We start from the raw sequence: 18643 nt of genomic DNA, 5'->3' as shown, positions 1-18643 counted from the left end.
TCAACAGTTCATGTGGCAGCTGTGAAAAAGGCGAATCCCATGCTAGGGATCATTAGGAATGAAATAATGCTGGTATAATGTTTTTATGGTTCAAACTATCAGGTTTTTTTGTGAGTATACTAATTAGCATGTTTCCTAATTTTCATAAGGAGAGCCGCAGAAATCCTAGCAGGTTCTGGAGCCAAGTTTTATGTTTATGTCACAGCCATGCAACCCGAGACCAAGATGGAAGAAAACGGAAGAACGTCACAGCAGAGCGGTGCTGGTTTCTTAGTTTTATTTAGTAGTTCCTGCTGCCCAGAGCCCCCCGTGCCTGGTTCCCAGACGACAGGAGAAAGCCGCTCAGGAGTGGGCACAGCTGTTCCCTTTAGACCCACTGGGTTCAGTTTCTTAAAAAAAAAAATAACCACATACCTCCCACTCCCCTTCTTGTATATATCTTCAGAGATATAAATAAAATAAATTAAAAATAAGGGGGGCAGGGAGAGCAGCAGCTCGCAATGAGGAGGAAAATAAAATGCGGGACTGAAAATTATTCACCACACGGCAGCCTGGTTTCAGGTCTCACCGCAAAACATCAGCGCATCAAGCTCCAGGCTTCCCCACCGCCTTCTATTGCCACTTCCACAACTTGGTCCCGTCCTCAACGGGCCCAAACCCTTGCAAGGAAAGAGAAAGCAGCACATTCACCATCAGTCTCAGAAAAATCTCATGCCGAGGTGATAAAAATTTCCTCAACGTCTCTCCCCCCCCCCCGCCCCACATCCCGTCTCCTTCTTATTTGTTGCTGCTCCTCTTCTCCAACCTGCCTCTCTGTGCTGTAGAAAACATTTCCTCAGTGAAGGTTGAGGATATAAAGCAAATTTAAAAAAAAATCTTACAGGAAATAATACCAGAGGATGGAACCGAGTGAGTCCCAGGAAATGCAGAAGGTGCTGTCTTCTCACATCCAGCCTGACCCTCAACTGGGAAGGGGCAAAGCATGAAACCCACCCCACCCCCAGAGGTTAAAAATACAATGACGGCAAGGACAGCTAGGCTGGGCGGTGTGAGGCTTGAGGGAGGCTAGGACGCTACTTCTCCGTCAGAGAGAGCTGGAGGATGCGCTGCAGCTCCTCGTCCTCCTCGCGGCGTTGGCGCTCCCTCTCCTCCTGCTCCCTCGAAGACAGCTCCATGGCCAAGCGCAGCTGCTCGTCAAAGCTGGGGTAGGGCGGGGGCAAGGCTGAGGAGCCACCCCCATTGGTGCTGAGAGGTGGGCTGCTCTCGGGAGGAGGAGCGCCACCGTTGCCACCTCCAGACTCCACTGGGCTCAGGCCTGGCCCCGCCTGAAGGAACATGCTCTCCTGGATAGCCCTGAGAGGACACAGAACGAGAAGGAGGCATCAGCAAACAGGGCAGCAAGATATGGCTACTTGGTCATGCTTTTCAGGCCTGGTTCAGGCAAGCTTGCTCAAGCTGCTCTCAGATATGTCCCAACACCCCCAGCCCAATCTGGGCTTCCTCCGTTCCCACACAACTGCCCAGAGCCTGCTGGATGCTAGTAAAAAATAAAGAAATGAGCTGGCCTTTGGCTCAGTCTGGTTCCCAGTGTGCCTGATAGCTTTCTGGTGCTCTCTGCATCAATACAGTTCACAGGTTAAAAACAGTGCTTTTTGTGTAATTGTAATACACCTATTTTCACACTGAGGGTGCTTCAAAGCGACCTGTTTACTGAACATCCATGCCCTTTTGTTAGCCAACCTTGTCTAATCTCCCTGCTGTCTAAAGGTTTGCAAGGAGGCTGGATGATGTTATCTCACACTTTCCAGGGCATTTCCACATCATTTTCCATTATCTTACATCAGAGATAACCTGACAGCTGGTTTGCCCAAAATGGCCTGGAAGGCTTAGTTCATGGCCAAATTCAAAGCCCTGGTGGGCCTAATTAGGCCTTTGGGCCACTGTGGCTTTAGCTGGTGGGGATACTCAACCCTCCAAAGTTGACCTTACTTCATGGAAAGGCTCATCTTGTGATTACGGGACTCTTCAGGCCCCAAGCCCAACACTTCAAATTGCTCTCAGAAATGAACCAGTGGCCAGTACAGTTGTTTAAATGTTGGTGAGACGTTTGAAATACCTGGGCCCATTTCACAGTCTAGTAGTTGTATTTTGCATTAATTACAGTTTCTGGGCAGTTTTCAAAGATACTCCCATGTAGAATTTATTTCAGTAATCAAGCCTTGAAGTTACCAGGGAATGGAAACCCAAAGTATAGGCTACGCCCTTGCCCAGGGCAGAGCCACAAGCTGGTGCACTTGTCTCAAGGTGCTCTGTCCCACTTGGGCCTCTAGTGAGAAAGTGGGGTGTAGAAGCCCCCTAAACCGTAAGCATGATTCTTCAGAGTATAATCCTACGCAGAACAGACTGAATAGCATTCTCTGGACATAGGCATTAGGTAACCATCAACAATTTTTCCATCTTATCTGGATTGGATAAACAGTCATCTAGCCTTTGAAAGGCTTGTGTTTTTTCTTCCTGTTGTCCCCAGATTGTTGTGTTGCATCACAACTGTGGGTGGGTTCCCTGCTGGGCAGCAACTCAGGAAATGTAGGAGAAAGGGGAAGAGCCTACTGCTTGTAGTGAAGAAAAGGCCTCACTGCCTGCACAGGCCACACCATGACCCAGGGGTTTCCCCCCTGTTTGTTCCCTGGTTTTCACTCCTTATGCATTTCTATGCCCTACAAGAATCCTGAAGGATCTCCCGTGATGCAGTCTATGTGTGCTCTTACCTACACTGCTATACTCTACATCTCAGCAAAGGGCTTGCATCAGTTCTGGATCAGTGCAGGGAATGTTCACACCAATTCTCTCAAAACAGCTGTCGTTTACTGCAGAGATTACTGCCAGGGCAATTTTGCATGAGTAGTCTGTTTCAGTGACGAGAATAAAGCATCTTGTGGTACTGTAAAGACTGTGGCCATTTTGCATCATGAACTTTTTGAGGGCTAAAACCCATTTTGTTAGATGGAGTGGCTGCCAAAGTGGGAACCTACCCACAAAGTAGAGAGTGAACCTTTCTTTCCACAAGGTGAGGTCAACCTCCCCACCACAAGCAATACAAAAGACAGCAGCAGGTTTGCCACAATACTAGCAGAGCACAAATAAAACTGCATTCATTTGATTGTATCTGGTGGACCCACTCAGAGCAGATGTGACTCTTTCTCAACAAGGATCTGCTGGGGTGACTAGGCATAGCAAGCTGAATCAGGTAAATAAAGACCAAAAGAAAGACAAATATGTTAGTTAACTAGCCACTCCTGGTCTTCATCAAGTCCAAGTTTCACTGCAACAAACTTGGTGATGAATTTCAGCTAATGGCTGAAGTGATCTGAAAGCACCTAAGGCCACCTCTTTGCTGAAGGTGTGAGCCTGGTCAGTGCCTGGGAGACCACCTGGGAACCATCTGTATGCTGGAAGAAAGGTGGGATATAAATGTAAGAAAAATTCAAGAACACGCCCCCCCCCCCCGGCCTGGTCTCACACAAGAATTGCCATTTGAAACTTTGTGGTCTGCTTGTACTTTTAAGGAGGGGACCTCAAGGTCTGTTTCAATAAGTTCTGGGAGACTGAAATGCTCCTCTTGCCTTGGCTTCTGTGACTATTTTCATGTCTGATTTGTGTCTGTTTATTCCTTCATGTCACAACTGAGCAGTCTGACCCATGTAAACAACGGCATTGTCAGCAGATGACAGCGTACGTCACATGAGAAGATGCACAGGCCAATGAACCCTTAATGGAATGGCTGATGTTATTTGGTCCTGAGATAGCGTTTGAGTAGACACAGGGGCTGTCTGCACTGCCTGAATAGTAGGAGTAAACTAAACTGCCGTGTTGACAACACAGAAGAAACAAACTAAATTCCTGCATTGCAGGGGGTTGGACTAGATGACCCATGTGGTCCCTTCCAACCCCACAATTCTAAAATTCTGTTATCTCAGAAGTTACTGCTGGGAGTAAATTCCTGCTGCTTGAGAGCATAGGTGCAAATGTGCCTTGAGTCTTCTCTCAACTGCTGAATTTTAAGGAAGCTCTGTGCTTGTAGAGCAATGGGTGGTTACTCATACCAAAAAACTTCCTTCAGGCTCTCTCAGCCTTCTCAGTTCTGTTGGCACCGTTCTCCAATTGGTGCCGGAAAGCGGGTGGTGCTTGCTTTCCACCCACTGGCAGACTGCAATTGTTCAAGAGATTTTCAAATTATTATTAGAAATAAGAACTGGCACCGTTGCAAAAACCCACAGAGGAATCTTACAGCTGAATGTGAAATATCACAAGCGCCTCCCAAAAAAGCCCCCATCCATGCCCCCAGAAGGATATAAAGCTGTACATCAAGACAGCCTTATTTTCCTCACGCGGAAGAAGATCCACGTGACAGATCAACAATCACACTTCATACTAGGCAGAGTGGCCAAATGCATGAGAGAGTAAGGTGAGAGGAGGTGGTAGGAAAACCAGCTAGGTCCACACAACGCCCACAACTAGGAAGGCTGAAGAGGGGATATTTCTCCAAATACATTTGCATCTGCTTGAGCTGGAGGATTTTTACCCATCTTCAAAGTGTTTACAATCTGAACTATGCCAAGCTCAGTTTCTCGTAGCACCTATGCCAATTCTTGGGGATCTCCCAGACAGACGGGTATATCGCTTACAAGCAGGCAAACTCCATTCATGGGTGACGCACTGGAAGCTAATTCAGGCACGCCCCAATTCCTTCTTTGCCATCATGTTCCCCAAGAGGGCATTCCCATTCTGCTTGGTAAGAAAGGATGAGAGAAGGGTAATATGAGGTGACCGAGGAAGAGGCCCTGCACCCCGCTTTATAGTGGAATATGAAGGAAAACAGCTGGGGAAGAACACTGCATTCAGCCGATCGGAGAGGTCCTGTGAGGATATGGAGATCCTGCTCAGTTCTGTCTGCTTTTCCTTAAACCCCACTGAGGCAGTGAAATCCTTGAAACAGTATCTGGAAGCAGTGAGGGTGTGGATGAGGCCTGGCAAGACTGAAGCTCAATCCAGCTAAGATGGAATTGCTGCTGGTAGGTGGACCAAGTGACCACAAAGTAGGTTTTAGAAAATAATACACCTTAACGTACAGGTTGCAGAACTGAATTTGTAATACAACCTCTTCCTTCTTGCTACGGAAACACTCACCGTTCCAACTGTAGCTCCTCATCATAGGACGGAGGATTGGATCCTGGCCGTGTGTTGGTCAGAGCTTCCCAGATGGTCACCTGGTGTAACACACAAGAATGAATATGCTAAAACCGATAGCAAAGAGGCAGAATGGGTGTGTGCTCCTGCTGTAGCAGGTAATAATTTGAGGCTTGGACTTGGAATAATGCTAAAATAATAAGCCATAATGCTTTGGTTAAGCCATGGACTCTCTGGGAGGTCTGAGGCAAGCCATAATCTGATGGCCTCAGGTTCCACCCCCTCACACAAACACACACACACATGCAAAAAGGAAATATATAATCACCAGTTCCTACTGGGATGTAAAAGCCTTAATGAGATCAAGGTTTGCAAAGCACTCAGTGCTACATTTATAAGTGGCAGCCAAGAATTATATCCACTCTGAGTGCCAACAACTGGGAGTTAGTTTGCTACACCACTCAATCCAACCTCTACTTGGTCCCCGCACAAGCATCCGGGCACCATGTGCCCTCCCTCCAAGAACCAGTTAGTCATGCCTGCCTGCTATAATGAACCTGTTTTCACCCCAGTACAGGCAGGTTTCCGCCTTCCCAATCACCTGGTCTGTCTCTGTGCCAGCATCCAGGAGGCTCTGCTGAATGGCGAACTGGAGCAGGTCATCATCCTCGTCCCGCATGGGCTCTGTACGACCTGCGCCCAACATTGTATAGCCCTGGGGCACCTCAAAAACTGATGGGTCCACCTCGCAGGGGAAAGGGTACACTGGGGGAGGAAGGGAAAACAATGGTTAGCACGCTGGCCAACGGACTACGCAACTTCTGCAATGTCCTGTGTCACCAAAGACCAGTCCCTTCATCTTTGCCTCACTTTCTCCACCCATGAAAAGGGCTCTTAAAAAGGACAAAGGACATCTCCCTAGGGCCTAAGGCAAGCAGCAAATGGGCTGGGCCTCTTTAACAAAAAGTCCCTCCTGATGGTCACTACTTTGCAGGAGAGACTCAACACGCACCGGAAATTTAGGTTTGCACAACTGAAGTGGATTGAAGGGCTCTGTTGCCCTTGCACAAAAAAATGCTGTTTTAAAAAGAATCCAGCGTTTTTGCAGTTTGGGAAGGGGTAGGGAAGTGCACTGAAAATTGCAGGGTGAGCAAATGACTAACAGGAAGCCATACCAACAGCCTGCAAGCAAATCAGGATGAATGTCGGACGAATGCTTGTTGGGGCATAGCTGGCCCACAAACCAATCAGAATGAATGCTCAATAAAAACCAGATACAATCTAACCTCCGTGTAAGCTTTGCGCAAGCAAATCCGGGTAAAAGTTGAATACACAGGTTGTCTGCATGAGCCTAAAGGTGGCAACAAGCAGGCATAGCTCCCACTTTCTCAGGCACATCAATGGGAAGCAAAAGGAACATGGCTGTGCTAGCATTCTTGAAGCGGAAAGACTTGATGTTTTTAAAAAATGACGATAAACATATTGAGCCAATACGTCCATTTTTAAAATGTGATGGTCAGTAGCGGGATCATGGAGAAGGATGTGTCAGTTCTAGAAAGCATGCTTTCCCTTCCACAGAGGAGTCACCCGTTTTTCAGTCACTCAGACATCTTACACTTTCGCATCTCCTTCTTAACCCGGTTGTCTCCCAGTTCTGCAATGTGGGCTCACGGCCACTGCACCCTAATGCTCCCTCCCTCTCCCAGCCTGCGGGAACATCCTCCACCTCTTCCACTCTGCTCCCCCCTCCAAGGTTTAGATTAGCTGTTGGAAGTCCTGACCCTGGCTCCCACCCCACCCTGCTCCTCCTACCTTTGGTGTTGGCTGCCTCTGCCCCAGCAGTCGGCTCCTCGGTGCTCTCTGGGGTGTGGGTGGGAGTACAGATTCGCACTGAGCTCAGCGGCTCATCACAGCCGCACAAGTTACTAAAAGTGATCCGGGCATTCAGCACGTGGAAGAGGGGGATTTCTGGGGAAAAGAAAGAAAATGTACAAAGGAAGGTTGGTAAACCTCTATTTTCAAGCTTCTCACTGATTTCCCTCATGACCACTCCCCTCTCTAGGACATTATCCCTTTCCCCACAACAAAGGCTGAGGGTTTCTCCAAATTGGGGACTGCACTATAAAATAGTATGATACAGCTTTAAATATAAACATTCATGGCTCCCCCCAATAATTCTGGGAGCTGTAATTTGTTAAGGATTCTGAGAGTTATTAGGAGATCCTTATTCCCTTCACAGACCTGCAATTCCCAGAGTTCCCTGGGAAGAGGGGCTGATTGTTAAACCACTCTGATAATTTTGGCTTTGTGAAGAGAAGAGGGAACTCTTTAACAATTCACAGACCCCTCAAACTACAGTTCCCAGGATTCCTGGGGGGGGGGGGGACAACCCATGCCTGCTCAAAGTGGTATGATACTGCTTTAAATTTAAAGTGCAGATGGATCTAGGTTTTTCTTTTCTGTAGGTGTATTCTGCAATAATAGTGCATTGGTGGTGCATTTATAGCAGACATCATTCTGCTTTATTAGTTGTTCTGAGATGTTTCCCCAAAGTTATTGCATTATTGCCCTCTGGAGGGGCACTCTTGCACCCACCCAAGAACATTTGAGGTATGAAACGTTACTGGATTTCACCAATTTGAAATGAAGCAGTATGTCCGCTCTGAAACCTTTGCAGGCACAAATGACATTGAAAGCAAGGTTGTGTATGAACTACCCCAATACCTTCATGAGCACAAATCATTATGGATGTACAACAGAAAGAATGTCTGGAGAGGCGTAGCCCCACAGCTTCATTCTCTGCCTTCCGTTTTCTCTCTTCCCCTCTTGATCTGCCTCCCGTCAGCTTGTCTCCATGCCCCCCACCCCACCCTGAGTAGATAATGTCCCCCCCCCCAACCAGCCAGGCTTCACACCTCTCACCGATTTTGACAGGGAAGCCAGGAGGTAACTTGAGGGTGATGAAGTCACGCAGCTTGGCAAAGTGGGCGTTGCTGATAGCCATCAGGTCAATTATGGGCGTCACCTGCTCCACCAGGGAGAGGGGATGGTCCTCGCAGAGCCACAGAGTGGCCTTGAACCTGTCACACAAGGAGCATGTTAGTCTTCCTGGAGATTCCTCCAGCTCCCTGCCCCCAACATCTGCCCACGGAGAGACTGGACCTGCAACTCCCCTACACGGGTGAATTATCTGCAGGGACATGCTTTTATTTCCTCCACCTTTTGTTTCTTACCTTTCTCTGGAAAAATGAGTACCTTTTGTAAGAGTTAAGTGCCAGCTGTTATGTCCTGACATCTTCTTCCATTTCTGACCCCACCCCACCAATCCATGCAGTACCCCCCATCCTTCTCACCTCTGCACCTTGTTGGACATCTCAATAGGGCGGCCAATATTGCGGGACTCCAGGTTGAAGTTGGGGTCAAAGTATTCCTCAGGGGTAATAGACGTTGGGTTGGTTGGACTGGCTGACTGCAGCACAGGAGCCTGCAAAAGTGAGGATCAGGGTCTGGATCTGGGCAGGAACTAGAACACCAACACTTTGGAGCCACACAATCCCTTCTCTGGCATATCCCCCTTGTGATCTGCTTCCCCACCTCATGTACCCTTAGGCTAAATTGGTGTGGCTGGGCCAGCATCTCCTTTCCCCATATACGGACAGGATCTGACCTGGTCACTCACCCCATTCTGGGCAGCATGCTGCTGGGCGATTCCCAGGAAGGACTGGAATGGAGTCTTAGAACCTGGAAGACAAAAGGAGGATGTCTAAGTGAATGAGTCCTCTCCAAAGAACCTACCACCACCTCCACCACTTTAATGCAATGTATTTGTTATCTTATTTTTATTTATCTGAAATAGTTTTAGAGCGCCTTTACCCAGCAATGTTCAAGGCGGCTAGTAACATTAGAACGACAAATTCCAAGGAAAATGCAGCAAAACAGTCATTGATAAGTGATAAAAGAGGAAGAGGCAGCAGATTAAAAAAGAAAGTGACCTGCCTGGGAGGTTAAGGTCAGCAGCTCGACAGACCAAATGCCTGCCAAGAAAGGAAGATCTTTGCATTATGGCAAAAGGCCTTCTGGGAGAGGTCAAGGTGGGTCTCTCTCGACAGAGTTGCAGGGTGTAGGTGGCTACAGAAAAGGTCCTCTCTATTATGACCACAGATACCGATATCCATGAACTGAATGATTTTTACATTATGGGGGAAGATCTACACAAGGATTGCCAGATGCATCATGGAACCACCAGCACCATGGAATCACTAGGCTCCTCTACCTGCCATAGCCACTAAGGCTAGCCCATCTACCGCCTGACATCCTCCTTCTCAGACTCCTTCTCCATGAAAGTGGGTGCCTTCCATAGGCCTGCATGGCCCAAGTGGTCCCTCCAGACTCCTACAGTTATGCTGTGTACATATTCCCATTTACTCTGCCTCTCCCACCAGTGGTTTGGAAAGCTGTCTACACAGGACAACAGCCAAAATCCATATCTATCCTGTTGCTTCTTAGGCAGCGGAATCAGGGAGGAATGAAGTGGCAGCAATATTCGCTCGGTGCACTTGTGCAATTTTAATTCTTGCTTAGCCACGGTTCAGCTGAGCGTAACATATAGACCAGGCCAATATTCAGTATACGCTGCTGCCATTTTTGTTCTCTTAACCACCAGGTGAAGCCTGTAAATGGGAGGAGCACATCATGACTATTGAGGACAAGTCACATGTGGTCAGAGGGTAGGCAGGAGCCGCCAAACAGCAAGTGCAGCACACAATTAATCAGAGTTCTGGGAATTGTAGGGTAAAATAATCCCTAGCAGCATGAAGGGTCATTGGATGAGTCAACACACCGAGTCACAACTGGAGGCAGTTCAACATCTGCTTTTACCTTTGTTGCGTGTCTTGTCCTGGTCTGACAGGTGCTCAGTACGGGTTTTGGTGACAAGCTCCACGTTGCTGGCACTGTAAACCTGGAAAAAGGACAAAGAGACCGTTGGTATCACCTGGTCCCATCCAACACAAGCCCTGATTCCTCAAAGCAGTGAAGCTAAGCTAAACTTTGCTGAATTTTTCAGATTTACACACATAAGGAGCAGGAATGGGGGAAGAAATGTACCTTGGCTTCATAGCCGCTGATGTTTTCCATCTTCTCAGAGCGCCAGCCCCAGATGCCAGACTTGTTCCTGGAGAGGAAAGCCCTCAGGTCAAGAGCGATAGAGTTTGCCATTGCAGACCTCAGCTGCCCCCCACCCCCACCACAATGCAGCCTAAAGATATCCATTTCTTCAAATGCCACCACTGCTACAATGGAGCTTCATCTCTTCCAACTCTTTTCAGACTTGGAATGCCCTCATACTCTTCAGCCTAAAAGATAACCATCTCACACACCTCTACCTTCACCTCTCCCAACCCTGCCCTTGAAAGACTTGGACTAGGGAGCTGCAAGTGGAGGTCTCTCCTCTGAGGGGAGATGAGGCATATGTGATAACAGGGCTGCAGACATCTATGGCAGTAGAAGCTGGGGCCTTGGTCCCCCTCTTTTCTCGCAAAACTAGTTGATGCTCAAGAGCCTGGGCAGACTTCATCCTTCCCAGCTTTGGTCTCATGGGCCTCATCCTGTACCATAAAAAGAGCCCTGCAGCTGGATCACATACATGGTCCCTCTAGTCTAGTATCCCATTTCCCACAATGACCAATCAGATGCCTCTGGGAAGCCAGCAAGCGTGATGCCATTAGCCCTCTCCCGCTACTGTCCCCTGACAATTCCGGTATTCTGAGCAGCATGCGGCTGCCTCTGGTCCTGGAGGCAGCATATAGTCATTGGGGTTAACAACCAGCGACAGCAGCAGCAGCACACGGTTCACACAGACCCATACGCTACCCTTCCCCCTGCCCCAGCTCACCGCTCAAAGGCAATGTTCTTGGTATCCAGGTGGGTGGAGACGATGGGCGAAGTGAGCCGGCTGGCCACGTGCTCCTCGGAAGGCTGCATGGCAGCCAGCATCAGCTCCGGCTCATGCAAGGCTAGAGACAACGTTTCAGTGTACACCACCTGCTTGTCGTGGTCAACCTCCATCACCACAGCATTCTCATCTGGCCAATGAGGGGAAGGAGAAAAGAGGGTGGAGGACCAACAGAGAGAAAAGCAGTCAGTATCATAGCCCCCCCCCCCACCTCGCCAAGCACGCACCCATCTCCCCAGAAAAGAGATATTCTGACCTTCGCCTTTAAAGATGTAGCTGCGGCGGCCCCGCTGCCAGGTCATGTGCTCAAAGCCCAGCAAGGTGGTGTCAACCCGCAAGTTTTCCCCACGCTTCCACACCCGGTACACGTCACTTGGGCATATCTTGGAGACCAGGGGCACTGGTGACGGAGAGGAAGAGAGGGAGCAGAGGGAGAGGGAACATTGCTTAGCATCATTTACTTGTTTGCCACATTTGTACCTCACCCACAGAAACACAGGGAGCTGCCTTATACTGATCCATCTGGTCCACTGGCTCATCTAATACCGGTCCATCAATTTCTGTGTTGTCTACATCGACTAGCAGCAGCTCTTCAGGGTTTCAGGATGGGAGGCCTATCCCAGCCCTACATAGAAATGCCTGACTGAACCTGGGATCTTCTGTGTGAAAAGCAGGTGCTCTCCCACTGAGCTACAGCCCTTCAGAGAGGCACCATTGCCTCTGTGTGGAAGGTCAAACTGAGAGACAGCAACATGCTCCAAAGTACCCAATGAGTCTCATGGCTGAGAGGTACTTCTTGCCCTCTCTGCCTGGCATCACCTCATTCCTTCAGAGTGTCACACTTCTAATCTCTGGAGCACGACTAGGACACCACATGTCAATAGCATGGATTCTGCTCCTTGGTGAAGCCACGGCACCCACCACAGAGAAAGGAGAATGCTTCCTTCTTCCTCAAAATGTTGTCTATGTTTCTGAGCTCAGGAGGTTTTCTGAGCTGCATCATTTCCCCAGGCCAAACTCCTCCCTTATTGGATAGCTCTCTCTTGTCACCTGCTCGGGCTTTTGGGGACCACTCCCAGAAGTGAAGCACTGACTTACCCCAGCTGGTAAACTCCCACTTCATCTCCACGTAGAAATCAGGAGCCTGTGGAGATGGAGAACCAAAGTGAGGGGGCAGAGCACTGCAAGTGAGAGAAGGGGCAGCGAGAACAGCCAATCCCTGTTCTCTAAAGGGACTACATTTTGCTGTGACCATAATCTTATTAAGAGTCACACTTTACCAATGGGAGTTCAATTAGATCTAGCAACTGCTGGCTAGAAAACCCAAGAGTGCTTTTGAGCATCCCAGGGGGTTTAAAGGAGAAGAGGGTTGATGCTTCTGGGATGCAGAGTAACTGCTACCATTGTCATCTTGAAACCATGCTGTTCAAATGCTTCATCTTCCAAGCCCCTTTGCAAGGGAATGTGGGAGGGACAAGAGTGTTTCCCTTCTTGAAGTATGCATTAGAAGAACATAGGAATGGTTAAATTGCAGTGGTTCTGTGCCCACACAAAAGTGAGGGACTTAATGCTGGTGCTCTATGGAAGAAGTATACAGAGAGAGGGTTGTGGCTTTTAATTAACACAAACACAACCAGAGTTTTAGAAAGAAAAGGAGATTCCAATAAGATCCTAAGAGAGGGCAGATTTGGCAAGATTTCTTTCTCCCTTTGCCAGGGGTCCTGACAAGAGTACAGGTTGGGCACCCCTATAATAAAATCTGTAGACACTGATAAATACACAAGGACTGGGAGTTGAAGTTGACTGGGAGTTGACAGTACATACTCTGCGCAGTTTGTTGAGCAATTCTGGGATGCCGCCTAGGCGCTGTGTGGCCCGCTGGTAATCGCGATACTGGAGCACCAGCTGCACCATCTCTGGGTCCCCTGTGCTTACTGCCTCCTGCAGGACTAGAGAGGCAGAGGGGAAAAAATCAGTATTTCGCTTCTTGGCCCCACTCACTGTGCCCATCATCTCTCCAGTCCAAACGAGTTTCTCCTCTATCCTCATTCCCAACCAGGAGCAGACAGCCTATTGATCTGCCAAAAGGACATGTCTGGCTGCCAAGGGCACAGGTATCATGCCAATCAGTGCTCAGTTCCCAGGGAAACTTCTACAATCCTAGGCAGGGCAAAGCAAGGCTCCACAAACTTAAGCCAGAGAAGCAAGGATAGGTGCCTTAAACAAAAGTGCCGGGAAGAGTTCTGCCTTCAAAGCACACATATTACTCCAGTACTGGCCTAGGCACTGGACTCTGGCTTTCATTCGTGTTGCTTACCCCTCAAAACCACAGCCCTCATGTCTCAGGTCTTTCATTTCTCAATTGCTGTCTTCCCTTGCTCAGCTTTCACAACAACCCTTTCAACACATTCCTTCTATTTCCCCCCTTGCCTAGGATATAAGGAGATGCTTCAATATGAATGACTGTTATTGAGCCCAGTATTAGGCGGCAGCACTGCAAGGTCTCAAGCAGAAGGCGTTTCACAGTCGTGCAGCCTGATGATCCTGATGAACATGTCGCTCTCCAAGTTTTGTTGGACTCCATCTCCCATCAGCCTACAGCCAGCGTGGGAGTTGTAAGTGCAACAAAAACTGGAGGGCTACAGGTTCCTCACCCCAGCTTTAAGCGGAGGAGACAGAAATTGAAACGGACCAACATGGGGCACATCCCCTTGCCCACTGAACCTTCATACCTGTCCAGCCGTTGGCATTCTCCTGGCCCACACTGGCATTGTGTCGCAACAGCACCCGGACGGATTCCAGGTTCCCCAGGCACACGGCCAGCTCCAGGGGCGTTCGGCCTCGTGGGTCCAGCATCTCAATATCGTGCTGCAAAAGAGCCACAGGATTAAAGAGCTAGGTGGACATTCCTTTACAAGAGAACAAGGGCTGAGGCTTTCTCTGTGCTGGGGCTCATTCCTGGAAACAGTTTTCAGTGCTAGGACTCAGCAGGGTTTTAATGCCCTTGCACCAGTATCTCTTGCAAAAGAGGAAAATTCACTCAGAGCTCGTACCCAGATAATGCTGTCCCTGACCTACAAGGACATCCAGGATACTAGGATAGAATTCACATATCCTATAGAATATCCGACCCAAGGGACCATGACGCATCATATCCACTGGCCAGAATAGAAGAGCCGGCCTTGTTGCTTAATCTAAGCTTGCGCATGCTGATATTCAGATATTCAAAAGCCTTGATAGGACTGCAGAAGTGAAGGGCAGCACATTAGGGCTACAGTCCAGTTGCCCTCCAAGGAAGAATATCATGGCAAGGAGACCAACCTGGCCCCAACCACCAGCCAGAGAACCATCAGGCTACATGGAACTCACCTTCTCCCTTCCTACTCAGCTCCAACTCGCCCCAGGACTGTAGAAGCAAAAGGGAGAAGTTTGAAGCGCTTGTCCCACCCATTGGTCAAAGGAGCTGGAGCCAACAATTCCTATTCAAGTGAACATCAGCAAGGGAAGGTTACCTACCCTGGCCTCCACTGAGCATAAATGCCCTCTCTTATAGCTCACCACTTTGTTCTGGCCTGGAAGGACTGATCTCTCTCCCACTCCACTTCCCTTTCCTTGTGTGTCTCGTCTTTTCAGTTTGCAAGCCTGCTGGCAGGGCCTGACTCTGTTTTTGAACCACTTTGGGAGACTCTTGATTGCTTGAAAAGTGGGGGGAAATCTAAGTATGTATGGAAATCAATTAATGTTGTGTCTTGGCTTCCTGATGAAAGGACCTTCTTTGCAATGGCAAATGCTGCCTTGTTCCAAGATGCAATTAGAAGGGGCCATTCACCACAAAGGCCTTTGTCCCCACATGAGAGAACAGAATAGGGACTAGCCCAGCTATATTGTGAAACAACCTGTTTTGTTTTTAATTGTAAGAAGAGTGCACTGAAGTGCTACAGAAGGAGAGTACACGGCTTATGAATTAAAGAAAAGAAACAAAAAACAAACAAACCCACAAGTAAATACGCTTTTGAGGGATGGATAATAAAAATAGATCAGGAGACAGGGCTGTAGTGCTTTGTGCAGATGTCATGGGCACCTTCCTTATGCTGAGGGTAGTGTAATCGCTTCAAGCACTGGGGCTAAGAATCACATTTTTTAACAGCTGATTACCAGCAATTCACCAACAATGGGAGTGCTTGCTGCAGAGAGGTCTGGCTGGTTCTATCATAGCTCCAGAATCCTTCTGTGTTACCTGGAACAGCCCAGAGTCTCTTATATCCTACATAAACTGGGCCTATTTTCACTGCACTTGCAGACTAGTTGACCACAAGAGTATATTTGAAAATAGTCAGAATGTGATTTCTTCTACCACCAAGTTAAGTCATGTGCAGGGTGGCTGAGCATCCTAAAGCATCTGCAAAAAAAATGTAACAGCAGCCGATACCTTCAGAAATTCAGGATGTTACAAATCTGCCCACCCTGCCAAGCCATTCCCTTGCCTAGGCTTCATCCACTCAAAGCTCCATCCACCCAACACCCACTCTGAAAGTCATAATTTGATGGAAGCACCACAATATTCAGAAAGCATTTGCCTCTGAATGTCAGCTGCTGGATACAAGCAACAGCAGAACACTGTTGACCTCAGGCCTTGCTTGTAAAATTTTCAGATGCATTTGGCTGACCACTGCTGGAAACAGAATGCTGGACTAGATGGAGACACCTGACTTTCTCTAAGACTGCAGACTGAGTACAAAGCAAAGGTGGAGCATGAGCTCTACACACCAAACCACTTCTTTGACCTCACATTTGATACTGCAACATCCATTTTACAGAAGGAGAACTGGTGAGACTGAGAGACAAGTGACCTAGCCAAACTGAACACAAGGCAGAGCCCCAAACCCTCCACACCATTTCTTTCCAAATATCTGCCCTGACCCAACTTTTGTTGCGATGCCACTGTATGCCATACTCTGAATCGTTCCTCTCCCACCTTTCCCAGATTGCCCATGATTTTTTAGAAACAAGATAAAAGCAAATTCAGATACTTTGTCACTCAATGGGTAATTAACTCATGGAATTCACTGCTGTGAGGTATGTTGATGGCCACTAGCTTAAGTTAGTTTCAAAAAGGATTTGATAAATTCACAGAGGACAGGTCTGTCAACAGCTACTAGCCTCAACCACCAAATTAAATAGAACCTCCCTTTTCAAAGGTAACATACCTCTGAGTATCAGCTGTTAGGGACTGACAACAAGAGAAGGCCATCACCCGAGTGCCCTATGTAATTAGATTCCAGAAACATCCGGCTGACCAAACCTCTGCCCCAAATTCCTTTCTTTTTGAGATCCTCCCAAAAGTCACCCCCTTAGATCTATGTCAGTTCATTCCCCGTTTCCCCCTTCCAAAACAAGAAATGGGAATCATCATTATCTCAGGTACCATCAATTATCTCCAGCCCAGTCTTCTTTTAAGCCATGCTCCCTGGTCTGCATTTCTCCCAGTTCCAAATCAGTTGCCAGGCAGAACTCTTCCTGTCAGTCTTCTCCCATACAGGTATTCTAATGACTCTGTTCTCTTGGTTCTAGCTCTAGGTGGGAAAACCAAGAGTTTTTTAAAGAATAGATGCTCAGTCTAGTCCTGTACTCAGCTGTGGTCCATAGGGGCAGGCAGGCAGGAAGAAAACCCTGTGAATTTCCCCTCTCCAATGCAACAGGGTGCTAGAGCTGGCACTTGCTTGAAGGCTCTGATAATTGAATTGAATTGAATTTTTAAAAGAGACCCATACCAGCTGTGCACACGCACATCAATCTTTAAGGATTATTTTGCCTTTCTCCCTTTTTCTCTTTTCCAAAATGGTGGCTATCAGTGCACTAAACATGAAGCCACCACAGGAAGGTTGTTTTTTTAAAAAACAAAACAAAACAAAACAAAACAAAACAAAACACTAGGCCTTGATTGCTAGAGGATGTTATGGGACCGAGTATCACGGCACCCTTCAGATCCAACTGAGTGTGCTGATCCCTCGCGTGTCTTGCCCTCATGTGCCCAAATCACTATGAGGGGGCCTAAGACGAAGGAGCAGTGGATTCTGGGATTCCAAACAGATGGCCTCAAATGAGGATTGCTGTTTGCTTCAAAGCTTCAACTGCCAAGTCTGATGAGGAATTATGAGGTTGGGGATTCCCAGCCCAAAAGAATCATCAAACATCTATACAGCTATTCTGAAACCACCAGTTCGGCTGGGGTGAGGAGGGAAGAGTTACAATCTAGAGGTACAAAGAGAAGGAATGGAGAGAGGGGACCAGGAGCATTACAAAGGTGGGGGAAAGGTGATGATGCTATCACGACTGCGGGGTCAAGAGATGCCCCTTGGGCAGTTTTCCTGCTTGTGTGTGTGGTGTGGCTGGGAAGGGGGGGGGGGAGTTAACTGGATGTGGCAGGTTTAACAGGATGCAGATGGAACAAACCTAGGTTAGCAGCAGTCAGATATACTAGGTGCCAGTATCTGGCCCTTGTTCATTCTCCCTCCCAGTGGCATCAGCAGCAGCAGGGCTACCAACGGGGGGGGGGGGGGAGCGAAGGGCTGGGACCATCTTGGAAGGATCCCACATCACATCCCCCTCCCTGGCTGCCACATCTCCAACTCCGGCTGGAAGGGGCGACCTGGAATGCGGGGTTAAGGAAGGAAGGAGTCCTAGGAAATTGGGGGGGGGGGTGTTGAGGGGCTCCCCCGTACCTGTCCCTTGCGCAGCTCGCTGTCCAGCGCCTGGTGCCGGTTGTGCCAGACGAGCAGGTGCAGGGGGAAGGCGTCTGTGATGCGGGCCATCCCGTCACCATGTCCCCGCGCCCGGCCGGGTCTCTGCTCCGATCCCTCTCTGCCCGAGGCCTTTCCGGGTGGTGGCGGCGGCGGCGGCGGCGCTTTCCCTCCTGCTCGGTTTTGCGCTGGGCCCCGCTGCGACGGTGGCGGCGGCTGCGCTCCCGGGAGGAGAGGCAGGCAGGCAGGCGGAGAGGGAGGGACGGCGGGGCGCACGCGCGGCCTGGCCGGGGTTCGCTCGCTGCGGCTCCCGGGGCCGACCCAGAGCCAGGGAGCGGCGGGGCTGGGGGAGAAGGGGCGGGCCTGCGGGGCGCAGGGAGGAGACAGCGGCGGCAGGGGCGCGGAAAGCTGGCCCAGGCACTTTTCCGGCCTCGCTCGCTCCCCGCTCCAGCCCACGCGAGAGGGCCACGCTCTGGGCGTCGAGGACAGGCAACACCCCTTGCGTCACCACCGGCAGCGGGAGGGAGCGGAGCCGGCCGCCTTGGGCAGCCTGCCTCCCTCGTCAGCCGCCAGGGGAAGCGGGCGGAGGCGAAATTGCAGCTCCCGCCAGCAGGAGCCACGGCCTCCTCGGGGTCCTCAGTCCCCAGAAGGGTGGGCGATTGGGCCGGCTTGGCTCCGCTTGCTTGCTGGGGGCGGACGGGAAGGCTGAGGCTGCAGTCAGATATCCATTCACCCGAGAGGAACTGGAAGGGATCCCAAGGGT

At 49.4% G+C, this 18643-nt stretch overlaps 1 protein-coding gene across 1 annotated transcript; it reads right to left on the bottom strand.

The window, feature by feature from the left end:
* Nucleotides 1–260: 260 nt before the first annotated feature.
* On the bottom strand, nt 261–18188 carry ANKRD13D (ankyrin repeat domain 13D). Its single transcript, XM_080995992.1, has 15 exons — nt 17863–18188; nt 13873–14008; nt 12965–13089; nt 12239–12284; nt 11397–11540; nt 11081–11270; nt 10294–10360; nt 10066–10147; nt 8867–8928; nt 8541–8671; nt 8110–8267; nt 7000–7155; nt 5789–5952; nt 5188–5267; nt 261–1353 (listed from the first exon to the last, which is right to left on the bottom strand). Exons 1-15 carry the CDS (start codon nt 17950–17952, stop codon nt 1074–1076), a joined length of 1911 nt encoding a protein of 636 aa, XP_080852118.1. The 5' UTR covers nt 17953–18188; the 3' UTR covers nt 261–1073.
* Nucleotides 18189–18643: the final 455 nt, after the last annotated feature.

This window comes from Podarcis pityusensis (assembly GCF_964106645.2).
Source record: "Podarcis pityusensis genome assembly, chromosome: 1".
Classification (NCBI taxonomy): Eukaryota; Metazoa; Chordata; class Lepidosauria; order Squamata; family Lacertidae; genus Podarcis; species Podarcis pityusensis.
This window is presented reverse-complemented; position numbering and strand designations above follow the sequence as displayed.